Source organism: Cryptomeria japonica, chromosome 8 (assembly GCF_030272615.1).
Source record: "Cryptomeria japonica chromosome 8, Sugi_1.0, whole genome shotgun sequence".
Lineage (NCBI taxonomy): Eukaryota > Viridiplantae > Streptophyta > Pinopsida > Cupressales > Cupressaceae > Cryptomeria > Cryptomeria japonica.
The window spans coordinates 589,316,099-589,340,510 of NC_081412.1; the positions used below are offsets into that span (position 1 = coordinate 589,316,099).

The following is a 24,412-nucleotide window of genomic DNA, read 5'->3' on the forward strand; positions in this document are numbered from 1 at the left end:
TCAATTTTGGAGAAATTGCGGGCAGGGTGGAACACCTATTTTGGGTTCCTTAAGGTTGCATATGCAGATGTACTTAAGTATGTATAGATCTAATCATTTGGTATGTGTATATGTGTACAAAATATTTTTCTTCACAGCCTATCTTTGGCATTGTTGTCAAAGGGGGAGAGATAAGGTGAAAAATGTAGAGATTGGTTGCATATGGAGTGTATAGTTCAATGATGCGGATTTTTGGATGTTGATCTAAGGGGGAGACTTACAATTCTTTCATTCTTGATCTGATGTATGTCTTAGGTTTCAACACTTAGCCATTTTTCACAAGTGTTTCCATAAATGCTAAAGGGGGAGATTGTTGGCAATTGACACTCATTCGATGACCTCTAATGCTTGATTCATGGTTTAGGATTGTTATTGATGGCAAATCTTCTTCCAGATTTGATCGGGTGGTCATAATTCCTCTTATCTGGAAGCAGGATTTAACCGATAGCAAGTCAACCAGTAAATCAGGGCTATCTTAGTGATGCTTTGTTCCAAAAATATTTCTAGTGATTGCGGTGATTTTGGTGATTGATTTTGAGATCTCGGTGAATGGGAAGATCCTTAGGAAGCATGTGAATATACTCTTTTGATCTGGTGCTATGTTTTGTTAGAGATTGAAGCTGACATATGACTACATGCTACACTTCTTGAAGCCAACTTCCAGAGAAGGTTACTTTTGTTATGATCGGATATATAAGATTGATTTGGCGATTGGTTTTCGGTGTGATATAGTTGTGGTGATCCATTTTGGTGTGATTGAGCACAGTTTCATGTCTGCATTTGATTCCTAGGTGATCTAATAGATTATTGAGACAGAAATAGAGCATATTGCAAAGTGAGTATAGTCAGAGATCTTGTGCTTAACCATAAGTCATTTTTGCATTATCAGATGCTATTTCAGAGTTCTTTAACTGTATTTCCTCATTGTAATTGAATTGTAAGTCAGTGTGACTTCTCTAAGGGTTGTAGCCTTCCAGGTCATTGTAATTGAGCAGTGAGCTCTAGGCAGTGAGCCTGAATGCAAGTGCATTCCCCATCTATGTAATATTTATGTACTCCTAGCCATAGTATATGAATATTGTGGGTTCCAGCCCCACCATGGTTTTTCTCTTTTTGGGTTTCCATGTAAAAATTTTGGTGTTGTGGATCTGTCGTTTCTTTATTGCTTGTTTATGTTCTTTACTATTATGCATTGCCAATCGATGGATAAAGATTAAGTTTGTGATTTTGAATTCCAGTAAAAAATTGATTCACCCCCCTCTCAATGTTCCTTGACTCTAACATGTCCAAGAGGACACGTGTCCATTTTGGGCAAAGCCACCCAAAAATGGAGGGAGGGGACACATGTCTATTTTGGGGAACACCACCCAAAATAGGATATTTTCCTCAAAATGGGGAAAATTGTTTAGAATGTGTACACATGTGTGGGAGGGGAGGAGGTTACAATTGGTAGGATAAGGTTAGTTGGAGGGTTGAGTAGGCTAGGGAAGTGGGTCGGAAGGATAGGGTTGGTTAGGATAGGATTGGGGTGAGGCTTGTAAGAAAGTGATTAAAATGTGCTCAAATAAGATTTGATTCTAATTAATTAATTAAATTAATTAATCCATGGGATTTTTGGGAAAAGGGACATTTAATTAATTAAAGACAATTAATCAAATGGGATTGAAAAAAGGGAATTATTTAACTAGGCTAATTAATTAGGAGGAAACGGGTTGGGGAATTAATTAATTAGGAGGAATGGGATGGTGAATTAGTTAATTAGATTAATTAATTAGAAGAAAAGATTTAAATTTGATTAAATTAATTAACCAAATTTAGGTGTCTATAGTATACATACAAGGAAAGATATTTAGGGAACAAAATGGGAGAGAAATTGGTAAATAAATACAAAGGGGGAGATACCTAAAGACATATATGCCAAGGGAAACATGGAGGGGTACAAAAGGGGAGAGAGAGACAAAGAGAGGGGGAAGGATATATAGATAGACATATAGAGAGAGAGGGGTATGGATATATAGATAAACACATAGAGAGAGAGGTAAATGTATATAAAGGGGGATATATGTGTGTGTATACATACATACATGTGTGTGTGCGTGCGTGTGTGTGTGTGTGTGCATATATATATATATATATATATATATATATATATATATATATATATATATATATATATATATATATATATATATATATATATATATATATATATATATATGTATGTATGTATGTATGTATGTATATTTATATGTGTGTGTGTGTATGTGTGTGCATGCATGTATGTGGAGTGAGTGTGAGTGAGAGAGAAAGATAGAGATATAAAAAAATTAGTAGATGAAGAGGGGTGAATATAAATAGAGAGGAGAGATGAGAAATAGAGAGATATAAAACAAAGGGAGTGATAGGGAAAGAGGTAAAGAGGTAAAGATATCTAGAGATAGATATAATTTTGGAAAGATAGATGGGGAAGAGAAAGTGGGAGAGATAGGTAGAGAGTGGGAGAGAGAGATTAAGGGAGAGAGAGAGAGAGAGAGAGGGGGGGGGGAATCCCACAACACACAAAACATACATTTATCATAGGAAAATATAAATATTATTTTATTGAAATAAATAAAAATTATATTATAGATATGAAAATATAAAATAGAGCATTGTTACTTATAAAAAATTTAAACTTTGAAAAGTCGCTTCCCTCTGCTTTTCCTTTAGGCTCTTAATCACGAACTTTTCTAATTCCTTAACTTTTGTCGCGGAGTTCTCAACTTTTAGAACTACCCAATCGGTTGACCAGCTTAGGGAAGTTCGTATAATGCCACCATCTTTAGGAGGTCACACTCCTGGATACTTTTGAAAGGAGGTTGATAATTGTGAAGTTACCCGATCTCCCGATGCTCTGACACTCCTCGTGTTGTGGTGGATGTCTAGCTCTAAAAAAATTTAAGAAAACTGTTGGTTCCAAGAAAGGACATTTGGTGAAATTAAGACTAGTGGTTTCGGTACCTTGGATGGCAACACGAGTAATAGTACAAATAGGTTTCACTTGGGCGTCAATAGAATTGAATGGGGTTGTCAGGATGATAAGAATAACTGCTTCTTGTCGTCCCTCCTCCCACCTCGTCGATTGCCACGTCATCCATTATTTTCAAGAAATAAATCAAGGCAAGGTTTGTGAAGTACCATCATTAATGGTCTTTAAGCAACCCAAATACGAAAAAAGGTGGCGACATGCGTTACTTCATTTGATGTTGTCATTCTTGCAGAAAACATTAAAGGTAGCCAAAAGGGAAAATTTTAGTTATAATTACATGCATCAGCATGGTCTTGCCTCATGATGATGAACTACCTTTCATAATCCAAATTTGAACTGGTTGGAGATAGAGTAGGAAGATATAGTTTGGCAGTTATAGTCTTTTGCATGGAAAGCACAAATCAATTTCAGTGATTATAGGAAGACCATCACCCTATTAGATAATATTTTAGAAAAAGATGAGAATCATGAACAACATCTGCGAGATGAGCTAACGGCGGGAAGAAACCCGAATAATTGACTTCAGCAAAATGGTACTCCCAGTTCGAAGAGGTCCTGTATTGCAACTTGATACCAAAATAGTACAGTGGCACATTCTTTTGAGCATGTTTGACTTTTTCTGAGCTACTATTTTTTATTGGGAAGAATTCGAAGATATCTTGCTTACGTTAGTCAAAGAAGAAGAAAAAGCAGATGAGATCGATAGGTGGATTGCAAAGCTGAACCCGGTACCTAACGATGGAGCCTGAAGGTCTTGTAGCCTTACCTGTTGTGAGATGGTATATATTTTGTGTTTATCTTTAGGATTTTGTTTTGCAAGGTCATGATCAAGACCATTAGCTTTAGTAACCGTTTCTCGGGGACAGAAAAGATAGGAAGGTTATAGCTATAAATAGGTAGATTAATTAATTTGAGGGGATCTTTTGTGCAAACTTTGTTTTTCTCATTAGACCATAAAGACTTCTATGCATATGGTTATCTTCTATTTTTAATATAAAACTATTGGTGGTTTTCATATATTCATAAGCTGTGAATTATGGTGTATGGATCCTTTTATGTTCTTTGAAATGGATGTCAGTTAGTGAGTTTATATTGAAATGGTAGATGATTTGATATTTCAGTTGCTATGGAATATTAGCTGTGAATGGTGTTTTGCAGTACAACTTTATTTTAAAATCTGAAAAACTCTAAAAATAGTAGTTAGTATTGTGAATGCCTTTATAAAGCTTTCTGGTTAAAAGCTCTTTCCTTATTTTCTTTCGGGTTAAAAGCATATGAATTGTTTGTCTATTCATTGAAAATTATTAGAAGGTATCTACCACCTTGTAAAATAAGCAGAGAATCAGTCAGTTCATATTTTGTTAGGCTAGTTCAACTGTGGTTACATTTGTCATCTCCGTGGGCGTGAGAATATAGAGTTAGGTGACAAATCTGTTAACCAACAAGCATGAATTGTCATAGGCTACAACACATTATAGTTTCTTTTTGCTAGTTTTTGAAAATTTAATCTATTTTATATCTGTAAGTCTACCTTCAAATTGTATGATACCACTTGATGGAGTAATTAATCACACAAAACACAAATTTTTCAAAGGAAATATGAATATTATTTCATTGAGATGAACAAAATAATTTTATAGAAATGACAAGATAAAACTAAGATGATTCCTCGTAGGTTGCAACACATTACAACTTATTTCTACTATTTTCCAAATTATTCTAGATCTTCTCTCTCAAATTTGCCTTCAAATTATACTTTCCCTCCTTTTTCATGACTTACTACCTTCCCCTCCTCTACTACTAAAAAAATGTTCATGAAAATTTCATAAATATCTCCTTGGCACCCTCAAGAAAAAATTCAAATTTTGTAACCTATCCAAAAATAGTTCATCTTTTGAGAACCATAACTTTTGATCGAGGCACTAAGTTGAACCAATTTTTTTTTTTTTTAATAAAGATATTAGAGTTTTCTATGTTAAAAAATAAATTTATTCATTTTTGTTATTTTTGAAGCCTCAAAAGCTGATTTAATTTTATTTGAGAAATGTTTAAACTTAAATCTTTTATATCTTCCCACCTAGACTTGATCTTGACTTTAAACTCACACAAAATATACAATATTCAATTTTGAATATTTGGGTGAATTTTCAAGTCCCTAATTCTCATGGCAAACTTATTAAAAATAGAGGTCTTACTAAATTTAGCTCTTTTAGGAAATTTGAAAGTTCTAAACCACTTTTCTCAACTTTTTTTTATAAAAATAATCGTGATGGGTGTTCACCAAACCTCAAATAATCAAAATACAATATCTTACTTGGAAGAAACAAAAAATGAATTTGAAATGTAAAGCTTGGATAGATAATGTTGATCATAACTCTTTTCTTGACAAATTGTCAATATAAGGCAACTCATGAGTAATAGTTAAGTAGTAAATGCCATTATACATGGATTTGAAATTTTATATGTATGCCTACAATACAAAAGAATAGATTCCATAAATGAACAAGCGCCCATTTTTTATTTATTATTGTTATATATTTTATTTATGAATAACTGATGGAATATTACGTTCCTGAAGTAGATAACATTTTACAAGAGTCTACATTTGCACATTTCTACTACTCTCTACTTTTTATAAGGAACATCTTAATTTTTTTAATTTTATAGGTTTCCATATCAAAGCTCAAAACAATTTAAAATTCCATGCATCAATTTTATTATATTTTATAAATGACTTGTTAATTTCCTTTCACTCCAAACATTTGATACCATGCTTAATTTTTGTAAACATAAATCTTGTCAATATTTGATTGGATATAGAACATGCATTGTATTAAATGCCATACTATTTTATAGTAATTCTGAATATTGACTATTAGGAGGCTACAAGAAGTTGTCATTTTTGTGTCGGCATCATGCTGTTTTCAATTTAGTTTTTCTATGCTGCATAATTATAAGTTTATTTTTTTCAATGCACTGGTCATTGAAACTTCCAGATATTAGTTGTCAACTGTTTGTGAACTTATATTACATGAATAGTAACTATGCCAAATTTTAAGTAAGAGAAAAATTACATATTTATCATGTTTCTGTATAATGTAATTGGGATGTAATTATACTATTCAATTATATTTAGCATAGCAATTGTTTTATATTCTTGTTTTGTTTTCTGTTTATATATAATTGAGATCATCACATTCTATGTAACATCAAATTTATTCAACCATTACAATCTTTTAACTTACTTGTTTCTGTAAATCTAGTGCATGCTTTCATCACTCAGGATTAAAAAAAAACTATCACAAATCTAAAGAGGCAACAACTCTTTTATTATTCTTAGAAAAAAACAATAACTAACTAGTTTTTAAGCAAATACAGGGACTACAGCTGTATCACAGCTGTTGTTATCAGACTGCTGCACAACTAAAAATGCAGTGTTTATTTTGAAGCCGTGAATCGGCATCTTCTGCCGCACAAGGGACAAATGCATATTTTGAAGATTTACAGTCCAAGGCATATTTTGAAGACTTCAGTCAAACTAAGCAAGCATCTTCATCAATGCTTGGTTTAGATTTAAGTTCTTTTCTGGTTGAAATGCTTAGGTGTCTCCTGATTCAACTCGCGTGCGTTCCATGGAGAAAATACAACACAGGCATGTTGATGTCAAAGGACTCAAATTACATGTTGCTGAAATCGGCTCAGGTATTTCTTAACGTCCAATTTTTCCTTGTCGAAATGGGCTTTTAGGTTTTTATTACAACAATGTATGAACTTGCTTTAACAAGGGGAATCGATGAAATTTGGGTACAGGTCCAGATGTGCTGCTGTTGCGTGGATTTCCTGAAATCTGGTATTCTTGGCGTTATCAGATGCTTGCGTTGGCAGATTCAGGGTTTCATGCAATAGCTCCTGATTTCAGAGGCTATGGACTCTCTGATCAGCCTTCTGAAATTGAGAAGGCCGGCTTTGTAGATCTTGTGGAAGACCTGATTGGTATTCTTGATGCCTTCAGTATTCAAAAAGTAAGTACCCCTAATTATATTCCATGAATTTATAGGCAACTTGTATTTGGATTCCCTAATTCACAACCCTGATGCCTCTTTTCCCTGAATTTACAGGTATTTGTTGTGGGTAAGGACTTTGGAGCAATGGTTGCATATTATCTGGACCTTCTACACCCTCATCGATTGAGAGGAATGGTAATGATGGGTGTACCTTATACGAGACCAGGTCCACAATCCTTTGCGATGGACAAGTTTCCTCGAGGCTTTTATATCAGACAATGGCAGGTTTCTCATTCTTTTGCTCTTGCTGTAAACCTACTAGAAGACCTATACTGACTTATTTGCTAATGGAAATCTTTTCATTATTTTTTTATGGATGTAGGAGCCTGGAAGGGGTTTGGCAGATTTTGGGCATTTTGATTTAAAAACTGTGGTAAGGAATATATACACACTTTTCTCAAGAAGTGAACTGCCAGTGGCAGAGGAGGGCAAAGAGATCATGGACCTTTACGACCCTGCAACTCCCTTGCCTGCTTGGTTTACTGAAGATGACCTCAAAATGTACTCAAGCCTGTATGAGAAATCAGGATTTGCTTTCCCTTTGCAAGTTCCTTACATGGCTATGAAAAGGTAAAGCTAGAAACCGCTTTTTAATCACCCAACAAGTGTTTTCTATTATAGAATTTTTATGGTCTGCACATTGGATATTGATTTACAGGAACTGGGGGAAATTGGGGGAAATAACAGATTATACTATTCAAGCTCCCACCCTTCTGATCATGGGTAATAAGGATATTGTTCTAAAACTTGAAGGTGTGGAGTCTTATATTAATCAGGGAATGCTCAAGGATGATGTGCCCAATCTGGAGATCAAATTCTTTCCTGAAGGAAGCCATTTTGTTCAGGAGCAGTTCCCTGAGGAGGTGAATAAGATTACCATTGATTTTCTTAAGAAGCAACTGCTATCATAAATTCTGTATCGTCTTATAAATTTTATCGTGGACTGATCATGGTGTTAGTTGGGAAGATGCTAGTTATAATTTAAATAATCAAATATCAGAGCTTGAGTATGCCTGATTTATGTTTACTCCATGGTAGAAGTAATAGGGCAAGGGGTTATGTTGTACTTATTGAATAATAACTCTATGTAAGGTGTCTTTAAACACCACTTCAACATCAAGGGGAGTAGAGTGTTCAAGAATTTTCTCTTGTCTCCTGATTTTCCATTGAAGAATTGCAGCCTTTAAAAAACATCAAGTGTTACAAATAATTTTTTTTTTCTTATAGCCTTGGAAATGTTGCATCAGTGCAACATAAAGTATTGAGCATTTACTTTCTTTAAATGTTATACAACGAAATAAATGGCACCCAACTGCTTACTAACAGTTAGGACACTCCATATCGAAAACAATGTTTGTTTAACTACTGATCAGTCACTTAGACATACTACTCCCTAACCGGAGATTCCAAGCTCCTTAGGTTATAATTATTCAGAACATTTCTCGATTGAATGTCATTGGTAATCTGGGATTCAACTCTCAAATAAAGCATTTTATTGTGGCAATTAACCCACTGAAAACACACAACATTGCTATAAGAGTCCCATTACAGTCATCCAATAATTAAAAATAATAAATAATAATAATAATACAAAATACAAAAGTGAATTGCCGTTAAAACACACTGCTGACAATGAAAATAAATACAATAAGGCTCAATTATATATACATTTTAAAAACTTTCTATTATGCAAATCATCTTTATAGTAGCACTATAATGGATTCATTTTTATGTAATATTCATATAAAATTAAGAAATGTTTGTTTAATATAAGTAAAAGCTGAAAAAGGTTAACCAAGTTATTCAAGAATTAAGTACAATTAATACAATTGAATGAGCCATTTCAATTTATGTACCAATTCTACTACAGTACTTTAATATCAAAATATTGCTTCATTCCAACCCATTTCAAAAAAAATAATGCATTTGATGTTTTCATAAGCATGTGTAGAGGCAAGGATATAACCAATTATCTTCATTTTTCTTATTATTAACATAACTTGTATTTTGCTTTTATTTGTGAATGAAGGCATCAGATTTCCACAATCTGTAATGATTAGTGCATGTTATTTCTAGATTCAACAATGTAACAATTGTTTTGCATCAAAGTTTCCAATCACATTTTGTGATCCATCAACAAGATGATCACACTTTGTTTCTATGAATGTCAAACTTGCCCTCTCTACATCACCAATAATTGTTATGCCCCTTCTAACTAATAACTTTGCGATTTGTATATGATTAAAATCCGAAACACTCATTTGTGAGCATTCATAGGTACATTTGTGTAGACTTTCTTTATGGATATGCTATTAACAAATTTATGGATATACTATTAACAAATCCATTGCTACACTTTTAATGACTCTGCTATTGAATGATTCTTTCCACTTACTCAAGGGTGCATACAATCATTTAATAATTTGAAAAGAATGTTCCTAAAATAATTCAACATCAATATGGGCCCTAGAGTAACTCTTTCCAATCTATTTAAATGTGCTCAAGCATCAAATGAACACATAAATGATTATATAATATGATATGAAGCTCTATTTTGTAAAATTATCACCCCCTTACATGATCACCCCTACATTTCTTAAATGAGATTTTTGATAATTTTCATCATTAGTTTCATTATGAGAATCAAAATAGATCTCATTCTCATTTGTTTGGGTCATGCTAAGGTTTATACAAAAACTAATTCAAAAGAAGAATAGAACCAAAGCAACTCATGGCATCCAAAAAGGATGGGAAAAATAAATTCCAAATGTACACTTTCATATTGAAAAATAAAAAATATACTAATATTGTATCTAATATAAAAAGGAGGCCTTAATGTGGTTGCCAAGGATGGGTAGGGTAAGTAAAAGAGGTTTCAAAATCAAGATGATGCTAAAATGTAAAAAATATAAAATCAATGAAGAAAAAGGCGTGTAAAGAGTTTTGAATATAAAATTAAAATTTTAATATCATAAAAGTATAGATCCAATAAACCCTTGTATGAATAACAAGCCCAAGAGGAAGACTAGGTTGTATATAATTGATTAAGTTCCTTAAAAGCAAATAAAAACAAAACTTCCTTTCGGGCTATTACAAGCTAATTTAATGAAACATACACAAATAGGAAACTAACCTAGATATTAATGATTTGGGATAATAATGTGGGCTACTATCTTTAGATATTAAATATTAGGGTATGACAAATAAATAAGTAAACAAATTACATAGTTTAATGATCGAAGAATGTTTCACTGAAAAAGATTCTATAACATCATTTATTTTTTCTAAAGTGTGATCTTCCTATTAGTTGAATTTATTATATTTTGAGAGAGAGAGAGAGAGAGAGAGAGAGAGAGAGAGAGAGAGAGAGAGAGAGAGAGGCGAGAGGATAAGTAGAGAGATATAGAGAGGAGAGAGAAGTTAGAGATATGTAGAAAGAGAGAGTGATATGAAGAGAGGGTGATATGTGGATAGGAAGAGGGAGAGATGTCTCTAGAGATAGATATAACTTGGGAAAGATAATGGGGAATGAGAAAGGGAGAGAGAAGGAGATAGAGAGAGAAGGGGGGAGATAGCTAAATAGATAGAGAAGGAGAGATAGAGAGTTACAAAGAAAGGGAGAGGAAGGGATATGTATGTAAGGAAATATACAGAGGGAAGAGAAAGGGAGAGACATAGGTAAGTAGATAGAGGTGGAGAGAAAGACTTATATACGTAGGGAAACATAGAGGGGGGGAGAGAGAGTGGGGTAAATAGAGAGGAGAGAGGAGAAATAAAGAGATATCTAGTTATAGATGTAGCTTTGGAAAGATAGATGGGGAAGAGAAAGTGGGAGAAATATGTAGAGAGTGGGGGAGAGATGTTAAGGGAAAAGAAGAGATAGGTAGAGAGGTAGAGGGGGAGAGAGGGATGGGGGGATAGAGAGATAGAGAGAGAGGGAGAAGGTGATAGAGGGGTGAATCTCGCAACACATAAAACATAGTTTTATCAAAAGAAAATATGAATATTATTTCATTGAAATAAACAAAAATTACATTATAAATATGAAAATATAAAATAGAGTATGAATCTTCATAAGCTACAACACATTAAATACTTTTTTTTTGCTAGTTTTTTAAGCCTTATGTATTTTATATCTTCAAGTCTACCTTCAAATTCTATGATACCACTTGATGGAGCTATGAATCACACAACACACAAAACACAAATTTCTCAAACTAAAATATGAATATTATTTCATTGAAATGAACAAAAATTGTGTTATAGAAATGATGTTTAAGATAAAACAAAGATGAATCCTCAGAGCCTACAACACATTACAACTTATTTCCACTATTTTGGGGATTCTTCTATCTCTCAAATTTACCTTCAAGTTATACTTTTCCTCCTTTCTCATGACTTACTACTTTCCCCTCCTCTACTACTAAAAAATGGTAAAAAAAAATCATAAATATCGCCTCAACACCCTCAAGAAAAAATTTAAGTTTTGTAACTCCGACCCAAAAATAGTCCAACTTTTGAGAGCCATAACTTATGATCCAAGCACCCAATTGAACCTATACTTTAAAACTAAAGATCTTAGAGTTCTCTATGTGATAAAAAATGAATATATCTTTGGGGACCCAAAACATCATCCGAAACCTTAAAACCTAATTTTAATTTTTTTTTTAAGAAATGTTTAAAATTAGATCTTTAATGTCTTCCCACATAGACTTGATCTTGACTTTAAACTCACCCAAAATATACAATATTCAATTTTAAACCTTTGGGTGAATTTTCAAGTCCCTACATTCTCATATGCAAACTTACTAAAAAAAGATCTTGGGAAACTTGAAAGTTCTAAACACCATGTCTCTGATCCCATCTATTGTTAACTTCATTTTATGTATGTGGCATTGATCTTAGCCATGTGGAACTAATACTATTGAGGTGCTTACCAACTTGGTAAGTGAAATATTGCTTTGAAGGTACATTAGTTGGAGGAAATCAATGATGATGAAAAATGAAGGCAACATTTATAGACATTCGTATAGTGTATATGATAGTGTAGATTTAATTTATTTCATGCCCTTGAATTTAAAATTTCAATGCTCTATCAATTATTTGATTCCCTTTTGTTCTTCTTCTCTATGTTTTTTATTAAAATAAGTGGAGAAAGGCCCCAACCCATTACAGATCTAACACAAACCATAAAAAATGAGAACTAGAACAAAATCGGTCACAAAAACAATAAAACAAGGCAACCAACAAAGTAATAGTAGAGCTAGAGCCAAAAATGTTACATCTTATTTTGAATCAAATCTTTGGGGCTACTTATCTAACATCCTAACCTAAGAAGTGTTAATTATGGGTAGCTTGGACAATTGTTCGTCTTGACCCAGAAATAGCAACATTAGGTATGGGTAGTTTGGACAGTTGTTTGTCCTGACCCAGAAATTAGAAAATGGTTGTTTTTGTCAGATCCTATTGTTAGGATAAAAACAATTGTTATTTAATAGTGGCTCTTTTTAGGTGACACCTCATAGCCAAAAATAGTTATTGGTTATTGAGTTGTCTTAATCTCAGTCGTTGGTTTGAATTAATCTCGGTCGTTGGTTTTCCAATAGAGTAGTATAAAAAGGGGTCATGGGTCATTTGGAAAACATGAAGTTTGTGAATTATTTGTAGAGTTAGCAAATAGTCTTGTGGTGTTAGCAAGGGGCGCAGTGATAGCGTTGGGGATAGCAGTGCAGGAATATCAGCGAGAGAAATTGGGAGATTGTCGAAGTTCTACTAGTGAGAGGCAAGGAATTTTGTATCTCTTAATTTGTTGAAGTTAATATATTTCTGATCTGCAATACTGGTTTTCCCTTCGGGGTTTTTCCAGGGACAATTGTCCGGAAATATTATGTCATTGTGTTACATATTTCTTTCCGCCTATTTTTTATTTGTGAAGTTGTAGTTGTGTTATTTTCCAATATTTGTTGATCAAATAATCTATTATAGATAGGAGGTTAATAATCAATAATTGCAATAGAATTTTCACATGGTATCAGAGCTAAGTTGAGGGTAGAAAAGGTTTACCCTAGGCAAGGAAAGAAATTGAAGGGTTATACAATCTAGATTGACTTCTTTAGAATTATTATTTCTTTTATCCCTTGAGATGACCTCAACAGGTTTAAGAGATCAGGACAAATTAGATGGAGCCTCAAATTTTGGTGTCTGGAAAGCCAAAATTTCTTTATTGCTAGAAGAGAATGGTATCAAGGAATATGTTACTACTGTTGTGACTGTACCTACAGATGCAACACTTCTTGTAGCATATAAGAAGGATGATGTCAAAGCGAGGAGGATAATCCTTGACGGTGTTAAGGATCACATAGTTCCTCATATCTCAGATTTGGATAAAGGGAAAGCAATGTGGGAAGCCATCCCGAATCTGTACCAGAATGCAACCACCAACTGGAAGCTGATTCTCAGAGAAAAGTTGAGGAATACTCGGATGAACAAGGGAGAATACATTACATGTTGCCTCACCAGGCTTAGACTTGTCAAGGATGAGTTAGCAGCTATTGGAGATAAACCAAATGATGACGAGCTAGTAAGAATAGCCCTAAATGGGTTTTCTAAGTAGTGGGATGTCTTTGTTCAAGTTATTAATGGATGAGACACCTTACCAAGTTGGGATCGACTTTGGAGTGATTTCACTCAGGAGGAGCTTAGACTAAGCCTTGTCAATGGAGCCAACAATAAGAGTCAGAAAAGTGAGGTGGAACAGGAAAACGTTGCCCTAGCGGGTAAAGGGAAAGCAAAGAAGGGATCTAGTAAAGGATCAAATCCACAAGGTGAGAAGAAGAAGAAGGATCTGTCTAAGATCAAATGCTTTGGATGTCACGAGTTAAGCCACTATGTCAGTGATTGCCCACAAAGGAAGAAAGATAAGAAGGGCAAGAACCAAGTGGCAGCTTCAGCAAGTGCAGAGGAGCTCTCTAGTAGAGTGGAGGATGAGTTTGCACTCATAGCTTGTATGATTAGCTCAACCTCACAAAGTGTCTGGTATATAGATAGTGGGGCATCATTTCATATGACAGGAGTTAGAGAGTACTTCTCCAACTACAAGGAGGAGAACACTAGAATCCAGATCTCTATGGGGAACTTGTCCAACCAGTTGGGAAAGGGACTATTTAGTTTCAGAGGGAGAATGGCAAGATGATTTCCATTCATTATTTATTACATGTTCCAAGCTTAGGTATGAATCTGATTTTCATATCTGTCCTTCAGGATAAAGGTTACAATGTACTCTTTAGAGGGGCTCATGTGTTGATCAAGCACAAGGATTGGAAATCACCCATAGCAATTGGAGTTAAGAGTGGTCGACTTTATAGGTTGCAGTTTGATACTCCTAAGGCACTCCTAAGCAGCAGTAATCCTAGAGATCTTGGAGAGCTATGGCATAGGAGAATGGGCCATATACATGATGGAGCACTTAAATTGCTTCGTGAGACTGTGACAGGTGTTCCAGAGGTGAGCACAAAGCATGATGATATATGTAAGGGATGTGTGTTGGGGAAGTTTGTGAAAGCATCTTTTCCAAGAAGTGACACAAGATCTGAGGGTGTTCTTGATCTAGTACATTCAAATGTATGTGGACTTATGTCGACAAAGTCTCTCAGAGGGTATGAGTACTTTGTTACTTTTATTGATGATTTCTCCAGGAAGACCTGGATATACTTCTTGAAGACCAAGGATGAGGTTTTCAGTCGCTTCCAAGAGTTCAAAGCTCTTGTGGAGAATTCGACAGGAAAGAAGATAAAGGTTCTTCGGTCAAACAATGGAGGCGAGTACAAAGGAAATGAGTTCCAGGTGTTCTGCACCAAGGAAGGAATCAAGAGAGAGTGGATTGTTCCTTACAATCCGCAACAGAATGGAGTTCTTAGAGGAAGCATCGGTCTATATCGGAGGCAACAAGAGCTATGTTGCATGACCAGGATATGCCTCATTATCTATGGGCAGAGGCATGCAGTACAACAGTATACATACAAAATAGAGTTCCACATAAGGTACTAGAGAAGATGACACCAAAGGAAGCATTCACTGGGAAGAAGCCAGATGTCAGTCACTTCAGGATCTTTGGGAGTTTGGCATATTGCCACATTCCTAAGGATACACGTACCAAGTTAGATTAGACTGCAGAAAAGGGGTACTTTGTGAGGTACAGTGAAACCTCAAAGGCATATCAGATATTTATTCCAGGGACCAGGAGGATTATAGTCAGGCGTGATGTCGAGTTCATGGAGGACAAGGCATTTAGAAGGTCCCAAGATTTGCCAACAGATGATCAGAGTGAGCAACCGATAGAAGCTCCAAGGATAGCTCAATCGAGTCAAGGGCAGCAAAGCTCAAGTACAGTTACTAGTACAAGCATAGGCTTAGGTAGTGAGAGTTCGCAGAGTATGGAGCAACTGGTGCAGCAGGAGATGCATAAAGAAGACATGGAGATTGATGTTTCATCCTCTACAGTTGGCAGTAGGAATCATGAGGTTCAGCCGACACAAAAGAATACTCAGGAGTCAGTGGGTACTCCTAGGAGGAGTAGTAGACAACGGAAAAAACCAGCCAGGTATGATGACTATGTAGCATTAGCTGGTTAGTTGGTAGATAGTGAACCTTCTAGCTATCAGGAGGCTGCACAACATCAGGTGTGGCAAGATGCAATGGTTGAGGAGTATGCATCAATAATGCAGAACGATGTGTGGGAAGTAGTTCCTAGACCAACAGATAGGGTTGTGGCAAGATCACGTTGGATCTATAAGATCAAGCACGATGCAGATGGTAGCATCAAGAAATAGAAGGCAAGGTTCGTGGCAAAGGGGTTCTCTCAGAAGGAGGGAATAGACTATGAGGAGACATTTGCTCTAGTGGCCAAGTATACTTCTATACGAGCTGTAATATCAATTTCAGCACAGATGGGATGGCAGATCCATCAAATGGATGTCAAGACAGCATTCCTAAATGGCGAGTTGAAAGAGGAGGTATACATAGAACAACCAGAGGGCTTTGTAGCACATAGTAAAGAGACCCACGTGTGTAGATTAAAGAAAGCTTTGTACGGACTCAAGCAGGCTCCTAGAGCGTGGTATGAACGCATTGATAGTTACTTGCAGGAAATGGGCTTTGTGAAGAGTGAGGCGAATGCTAACCTCTACTACTTGGTGGTTGTGGGTGAGATTCTCATTCTTGTCCTATATGTGGATGACTTGTTTCTAACTGGTTCACTAGGGCTCATAGAGGAGTGCAAGAGGGACCTTGTAGCGGAGTTCAAGATGAAAGATTTGGGACTTATGCACTACTTTCTAGGCATGGAGGTATGACAGACAAATGGAGATAGTTTCCTTGGGCAAGGGAAATATTGCATCGAAATCTTGAAGAGGTTCAAGATGGAAGATTGCAAAGCCATGTCTACACCTATGATCACAAATTGGAGGAAGGTAGACACATCCAGAGAGAAGGATGTAGATCCCACCTTATACAGACAGTTGATTGGTTCTCTCATGTATTTGGTCAATACCAGGCCAGATATAGCATTTGTAGTTAACTCTCTTAGTCAGTTCATGGTTGAGCCAAAGGGAGTGCATTGGACAGCGACAAAGCATGTGTTGCGTTATTTGCGAGGTACAATCGAGTACGAGATTAGATATGCTCGAGGTGAAGGAATCAGGTTGATGAGCTATATTGATGCAGATTGGGTAGGCAGTACAATAGACAAGAGAAACACTTCAGGGTGTTGTTTCAGTTTGGGATCAGGAGTTGTCTCTTGGTTCAGCAGGAAGCAGAAGTCTGTGGCTCTGAGTTCAGTAGAGTCAGAATACATAGTAGCTAGCATGGCGACATGTGAAGCTATATGGCTTCGGAAGTTGCTAGTAGCCTTGTTTGGTCAGAAGGTTGAGACTACGGTGATACACTACGACAATCAGAGTTGCATCAAGTTGACTGAGAATCCAGTGTTTCACGATAGATCGAAACATATAGACATCAGGTATCACTTCATTAGGGATTGTGTACAGAGGGGGATTGTTTAGCTACAGTACATACCTACAGAGGAGCAAGTAGCAGACATTCTAACAAAGGCATTGGGGAAGGTGAAATACATCTTCTTCAAAGATAAGTTGGGTGTCGTGCAGAACAGCTTCCTCGCTAAGAGGGAGTGTTAATTATGGGTAGCTTGGACAACTGTTTGTCCTGACCCAGAAATAGCAGCATTAGGTATGGGTAGTTTGGACAGCTATTCGTCCTGACCCAGAAATTAGAAAATGGTTGTTTTTGTAAGATCCTATTGTTAGGATAAAAATAATTGTTATTTAATAGTGGCTCTTTTTAGGTGACACCTCATAGCCAAAATTAGTTATTGGTTATTGAGTTGTCTTAATCTCAGCCATTGGTTTGAATTAATCTCGGTCATTGGTTTTCCAACAGAGTAGTATAAAAAGGGGTCATGGGTCATTTGGAAAACATGAAGTTTGTGAATTATTTGCAGATTTAGCAAATAGTCTTGCGGTGTTAGCAAGGGGCGCAGTGATAGCATTGGGGATAGTAGTGCAGGAATATCAATGGGAGAAATTGGGAGATTGACAGAGTTCTGCCAGTGAGAGGCAAGGAATTTTGTATCTCTTAATTTGTTGAAGTTAATATATTTCTCATCTGCAGTATTGGTTTTCCCTTCGGGGTTTTTCTAGGGACAACTGTTCGGAAATATCGTGTCATTGTGTTACATATTTCTTTCCGCCTATTTTTATTTGTGAAGTTGTAGTTGTGTTATTTTCCAATATTTGTTGATCAAATAATCTATTATAGATAGGAGGTTAATAATCAGTAACTGCAATAGAATTTTCACAAGAAGGTGAAGACTTATTAGTGAGATTTCCTCTTACATTGAAGAACTATCCAGGTAGATCCATTATTACAATCAGAACAATGTTGACCCACAAAAAAAGGTGGGTTAGTAAAAATACAATTAGAAAGAGCAACCTCATTAGGGACAACAACAATACTAGCAAAAACAATAGAAGAATCCTTGGCACCACTATGAACCTCAAAAACTTTTTCGAAAGCAAAATCAGTCTAGTAAACATCAATAGGAGAAATAGTATAAGAAACCAAAAATCTAGCATCAATCATTTTATTATCAAAAGTAGAATTCCTCTTTATGTTTTAGTGCACAATGATTATCTTGTAATATAGCTCAACATTATACGTTCCGTGAAACATGATGAGGCTAGCTACAAATGGCTAGTAAAAGAGGGCAAGAAAATTTATTTTCAAATATGAATCTTTGAAATTTAGGGATCATTTACATGCTCCTTAAAATTAACCTAGATTAGTCCCAAATCATGGAAATGATCTACAAGATAAGGTGATGATCTAGAGGCAAGGAATGAAAGTATGGAAATTGATGTCGATGGGAGTGAAGTAGGGATGAATGAGTAATGAATGTTTGAGGATTAATACAAACAAGAATGAAAATGAAGATGTATAAGCATTGGGTGACAAGACAAGCCTAACACAAAAATATCTCTTTTGTCGATATATTATTAAATTAAGACATTCCCATCAAGATGTATACTTGACTAAAAGAAAATGACACGTATATACTATTATAATAATCTCCATATCAATAAAAATCTCACATTACTCAAGATTTTGCATTCAATCTAACCAATTCATGTTCAACCATGCTATTTTAATACCAATCAATCCTTGTTCCTGTATTCCATACCTAATACATTTGACTAACTTGCCTTGCCACAAGATTCTACATTCAATCTGACATTCGTCAAAGTTTACCTAAAATGCACTTACTGTTTCTTGTTTTTAAGTCACAAATAAGCACCATCGGCCGTTCAAAGGACAAAGACACATTGACGCACATTTTATCATTTTAGACTGTCAAAAAAGTGAACAGCCTCCCCAGTCGCCATATGTAGTTTAGATTTAATGTCATTTTGGTAAAGTTGCTTAGATGTTCTCTTGATTCAATTTGTATGCAATCGATGGAGAAGATACAACACAGGCATGTTGATATCCAAGGACTCAAATTACATGTTGCTGAGATTGGTTCAGGTATTTCTTTATCATCCAATTATGCTTTCTTACAATGGGCTTTCATTATTTTATAACAATAATGCATGGACTTGCTTCAACAAGGGTAACTGATGAAATTTGTGTACAGGTCCAGATGTTCTGCTATTGCATGGGTTTCCTGAAATCTGGTATACATGGCGTCATCAGATGATTGCGTTGGCGGATGCAGGATTTCATGCAATTGCTCCAGACTTCAGAGGCTATGGACTCTCTGACCAACCTTCTGAAATTGAAAAGGCCGGCTTTGTAGATCTTGTGGAAGACCTGATTGGTCTTCTTGATGCCTTTAGTATTCAGAAAGTAAGTACCCACAATTCTCTTCCTTGAATTCATATACTCTGTACTTGGATCTCCCAATTCAGATCCCAAACGCCCATTCTCTGAATTTATATGCATTTTGTATTTGGATCTCCCAATTCACAACCCAAAAGGCTATTCCCTGAATTTACAGGTATTTGTTGTGAGTAAGGACTTTGGAGCCATGGTCGCATATTTTCTCGATCTTCTGCACCCTGATCGAGTGAGAGGAATGGTAGTAATGGGTATGCCTTATAGAAGACCGGGTCCAGAATACTTTGCAATGGACAAGCTTCCACGAGGGTTTTATATCAGACATTGGCAGGTTTCTGTTTCGCTTCTTCCTGCTGTTAACCTACTACTAAACCTATATTGGCTTGTTTACTAATGGAAATATTTTGATAAGTTTTTTATGCACGCAGGAGCCTGGAAGGGGTTTGGCAGATTTTGGGCGTTTTGATGTAGAAACTGTAGTAAGGAATATATACACACTTTTCTCAAGAAGTGAACTGCCAGTGGCAGAGGAGGGTAAAGAGATCATGGACCTGTATGACCCTGCAACTCCATTGCCTGCTTGGTTTACTGAAGATGACCTCAAAATGTACTCAAGCTTATATGAGAAATCAGGATTTACTTTCCCTTTACAAGTTCCTTACATGGCTATGAAAAGGTAAAGCTAGAAACCGCTTTTTCATTACCCAATAAGTGTTTTCTACTATGGAAGGTTTACGGTCTGTATCTTGGTTTTTGATTTACAGAAACTGGGGAAAATTGGGGGAAATCACAGATTATACCATTCGAGCTCCCACCCTTCTGATCTTGGGCACCGAGGATTATTCTCTAAAATTTCCAGGGACAGAAGCTTATCTTAGCGGGCAGGTGGTCAACGCTGATGTGCCCAACGTGGATATCAAATTGATTCCAGAAGGAGGCCATTTTGTTCAAGAGCAGTTCCCTGAGGAGATTAATAAGATTACCATTGGCTTTCTCAATGAGCATCTGCAATCTTGAATTCTGCATTGCTTTTTTAAAGTTATCATGGAGTTTTCTTGGTGATAGTTGTGAACAAGCTAATCATAATTTAAATAATCAAATATTACAGCTGGAGTATGCCTGGTTTATGTTTACTGCATATTAGAGTTAACATGGAAGGTGATTAGATAGTACACCTTGAAAAATAATTCTATTTGGAATACTTGCATATGGAAGTTCCTTATACACCAAATTGATGTTTGGCTTGGGATGGATGACATAAAAATTTAGATTTATCCTCTTTTTTTCACAAATAATGGACTTACGCTTATTAAATGGGATGCACTCGGTAAAGAACTTGTTGTAACTACTTATTAAAAACCCTCACAGACATGATAAAGTGCAAAAACTATATCTAAGTAATAAAGAGGAAGACACCTAATTTAAGGTATGCATGCAGCATCAGACAACATAATAAAGCAGACTAGAGACATAATCAGCAGAACATCAAAGTAAACCTTGGCATCTAGTCTGCAATCCAATATCCATCATTTTTGGTGCTGGTATATGAACTTGTATTTCTAAGTAGAAAAGCTCTCTCTATATATGAGAATTGAGAAACAGTTCTTCTCAGAACCTCTTAAACTCTTACATGAAAAATTCAGCAAGGATTTGCAGATCAAGGCAGAGTCAGGCTTGGCAAATCTGTCACACTTGAAAATAGAGGAAAAGTATTGATTTATTTTCGCCTCACTTTATCTCTTTGCAGAATGGTCACCTATTAAAAATTAAGTGGAGCAAACTGTGAATAATTTTGTTGTTTTCTCCTCGTTTTGTTTTAAAATAGATTCTAGATAGGTTGCATCATTGCGACATACTCTGTTGAGCATTTACTTTTTTCAAATGTTTTACAATAAAATAAATGGTGTTTGTCTTAGTTTATGTAACTCTTTAGTTTGGTTTCAGTATATAAAAAAAAAGAAATGGCACTTGAAAGTTCATGTTAAAAAGGAAATAAGGATCACAGGTGAGAGAACGCCACATCATACGATGTATTTTAAGCTTTAATATTTATTGTAGGTACTTCTGTTTTCCTTATTTGAGAAAAAAAATAAAAAATTCAAATGTCTTTTAATTTAAGCATTTTAACAATTGATGTTGCTGTTAATAGTTTGAAAATGGATATGAATGGTTCCTCTTTAAAATTGATCTTAGAAGTTTGTGTTGTAGGTGTTTCATAAGGCATGTTTTCTAAATCTCGTCTATTATGGTAGGGTTTATTTTTTAATTTGATAGTGCATGTGAATGGCTAGAAAATTCTATTTCAATTGATTATTTTGTTGAGAGGATTCCCTCTAGGTGTACTTTGGGAATGGTTTAACAAAGTTCAAGTCCCTCATGAGGTTTGATTTGAAGCTATCCAAAATCTCAAGAAGAGGATTTTCCTTTATAGATTTGCAAAAGTAAGTTATGCTAAAGCTATTCTCAAACATAGTCCATGATATGACATAGTTCTTTGTTAATGTTTACCCCCTAGACCTGATACTTTGTTGTCTTTGAGGAGTGGACTCTTCTAGATCATATTTGAGTTAAATTCCTTCATTTTACCTTGTCTTGTCATGCTTTCTTGGATTGCTTCCTCCTTAGGTAATGTTGTTTGTGTGAAGCCCAACAAGTTCTTTTCCACTTGTTTGCAAAAGCATGCTCATGTTAAGATAAATCTTTCAAAAGATTTGATGGAGCTAGTTGACATTCAAATTGGCCAAATGCATCACATCAAAATAGTCATTTATTTGAACTTCTCAAGCACTCACTATAGGTGCCAATCCTTTGGTCACAACATCAAAAGTGTCTCTTTGTTTCAACTAGACCCAAGTCTAGTCCCAAACCTACAAGTGATACTCCTCCACACTATAGTGTCATAAATTGCAACCCTTTTCAATTTCACTCTCTTTTTTGGGCCCTTGCTTTAGTGTGCCCTCTCATAGCTCATTTAAGCCTATTTTTGGCCTTGTCACTAACAAATTATCATCATATGCTTATTTGGTGACTCGATCCTATGTGTTGGGCCTATGCACTCTACAATCACCCTTAGTTTGCCTTTTTATGGGTGGACTATGTTGTTATGTGCCATAGTCCCTCCAAAAAAAGCTCAAAATCAAATGTGTGAAAGTGTCGCTTCCTTCCATTTGTGATCCGATCTTGATATTTATATAAAGACATAATTTCTAATTCATTTCCATTTGGGCACATCTTACATCAAGCATTATTGAACAAGTATCTTCAAAGTTCAAAATTATGTAGTAGCAAGCTACAACAATCTATATGCATATGTGTTTTCATGATTGATCCTTTTATGTCTTGTAATGTCATGTTGTTGCATCAACCCTTGAAGGTCTTATCTAAAGAGCATTACATCACCATTATCATCAAAAGGTAACATCTTTTCAATTCCACATTTCCTTTCAAATTTAGCCTCTACCCTACTAGGCATAAGCTTTCTTTCTTATCCATCATAGTTATAGTGGACATTAATTCCTACTCGAGGTCTAACTTAGACACACTCCTATACAACACAATGTTTTCCCTTTTTTTATGTGTATGTTATAGATTCAATAGCAGAAGGTGATAGAATTGTGCAAAGCAAACTGAGACATGTCGGACTTTAAACAAGCCAAAACCTTGAAAGACTAATTTGGTTAGCTCCATAGTTTGATGCTTTTTGACAAATTTTTAGAGGAAGTGATCTACAAAACATCCTAATTCAAGATCCCAAGCCTCGGTTTATAGGACACTTGTCTCGACTAAGGTGCCTTGCTCCATGGTTCTACTGTTTTTGGCCCAAATTTAAAATATTGGTTCCTTTTTGTATTCCATTTCTAGATGTATGATTTTGATTTGATTTCCACTTCTGTATCAATTTATTTATGTTAATTATAGTTTATTCTGCATCTTTTCTTATCTTAATCATATCCACTCACAATCAAACTAGAAGAGAACATAATTAAACATAGTATCCAACTCTCCTTTAGGATTGAAGTTAGATCTTGTTGATTATTCTCCTCCAATGAACATTTGGACATAGTGATTGACTAAGTTCTTGGTTTTCATTCTACGCTAAGACTCCTTCCACCATTTCTCTCTCACACACAAAAAAGATAGACAATGGTGGTGAATTGCATAAATAACAAAACTAATGGGCTAAAAATAATACATATTTATAGTGGAGTTCCACAAGATAATCTTGAAATTTTAGTTTCAAAACCTCCAAACAAGGAGAAGGATGCAAATATCTCTTCACACCATGGGGAGTTGTCTAAAGAGGTGAGTAAACTTGGATTTATTTGAATGCCACATTTATTTAGTGTTATCTTTTTTTTGTTTAGACTTCCTTTCCCTATCTTCTCAAGTAGTTTTAAGGCACTCTCATGGTATTATTTAGAGCATAGAGGAAATAGAATATGTTTTCAAACAAGGTTCAAGATTTCAGATTAGTTATTCAATTGAAAGTTTCAATCCATGAAGGGAAAATTTGTTATTGTATAATAGTTATGCAAATCTTAATGAACTTGATAGCAACAATATGATTTTAGATATCTTTCATCAATATTTTTTATTTCATTAAAAATACTTTCTATTATGAGAATTGTAGAGTCACAACTTCATATTTCTTTAATTATAGATAAGTTTAATTCAAACACTAATAGCATGTCAAATAATTTTGAACTTATTAATGCAAAAGAAGAGTTCCATTGATCAATTTGAATCCCCAATGTACAAGGGTTGGGGTCCTTTTAAAAAAGCCCTCACCTATAATTTTAAAAAAATAGAAAAATGGACCCAAATTTAGTAAATAAATATATCAAAATTGTTTTTAAGACTAATTTTTTTATAG

At 35.2% G+C, this 24,412-nt stretch overlaps 2 protein-coding genes across 2 annotated transcripts; both read left to right on the top strand.

The window, feature by feature from the left end:
• The first annotated feature begins 6,363 nt into the window (after positions 1-6,363).
• On the top strand, positions 6,364-8,304 carry LOC131029925 (uncharacterized). The gene is made up of 5 exons (XM_059209766.1): positions 6,364-6,769; positions 6,878-7,089; positions 7,186-7,356; positions 7,454-7,701; positions 7,790-8,304. Exons 1-5 carry the CDS (start codon positions 6,700-6,702, stop codon positions 8,040-8,042), a joined length of 954 nt encoding a protein of 317 aa, XP_059065749.1. The 5' UTR covers positions 6,364-6,699; the 3' UTR covers positions 8,043-8,304.
• A 10,698-nt stretch (positions 8,305-19,002) lies between these two features.
• On the top strand, positions 19,003-20,672 carry LOC131857343 (uncharacterized). The gene is made up of 5 exons (XM_059209767.1): positions 19,003-19,227; positions 19,337-19,548; positions 19,700-19,870; positions 19,968-20,215; positions 20,304-20,672. The coding sequence occupies exons 1-5, from the start codon at positions 19,149-19,151 to the stop codon at positions 20,554-20,556; spliced, it is 963 nt and encodes a 320-aa protein (XP_059065750.1). The 5' UTR covers positions 19,003-19,148; the 3' UTR covers positions 20,557-20,672.
• Positions 20,673-24,412: the final 3,740 nt, after the last annotated feature.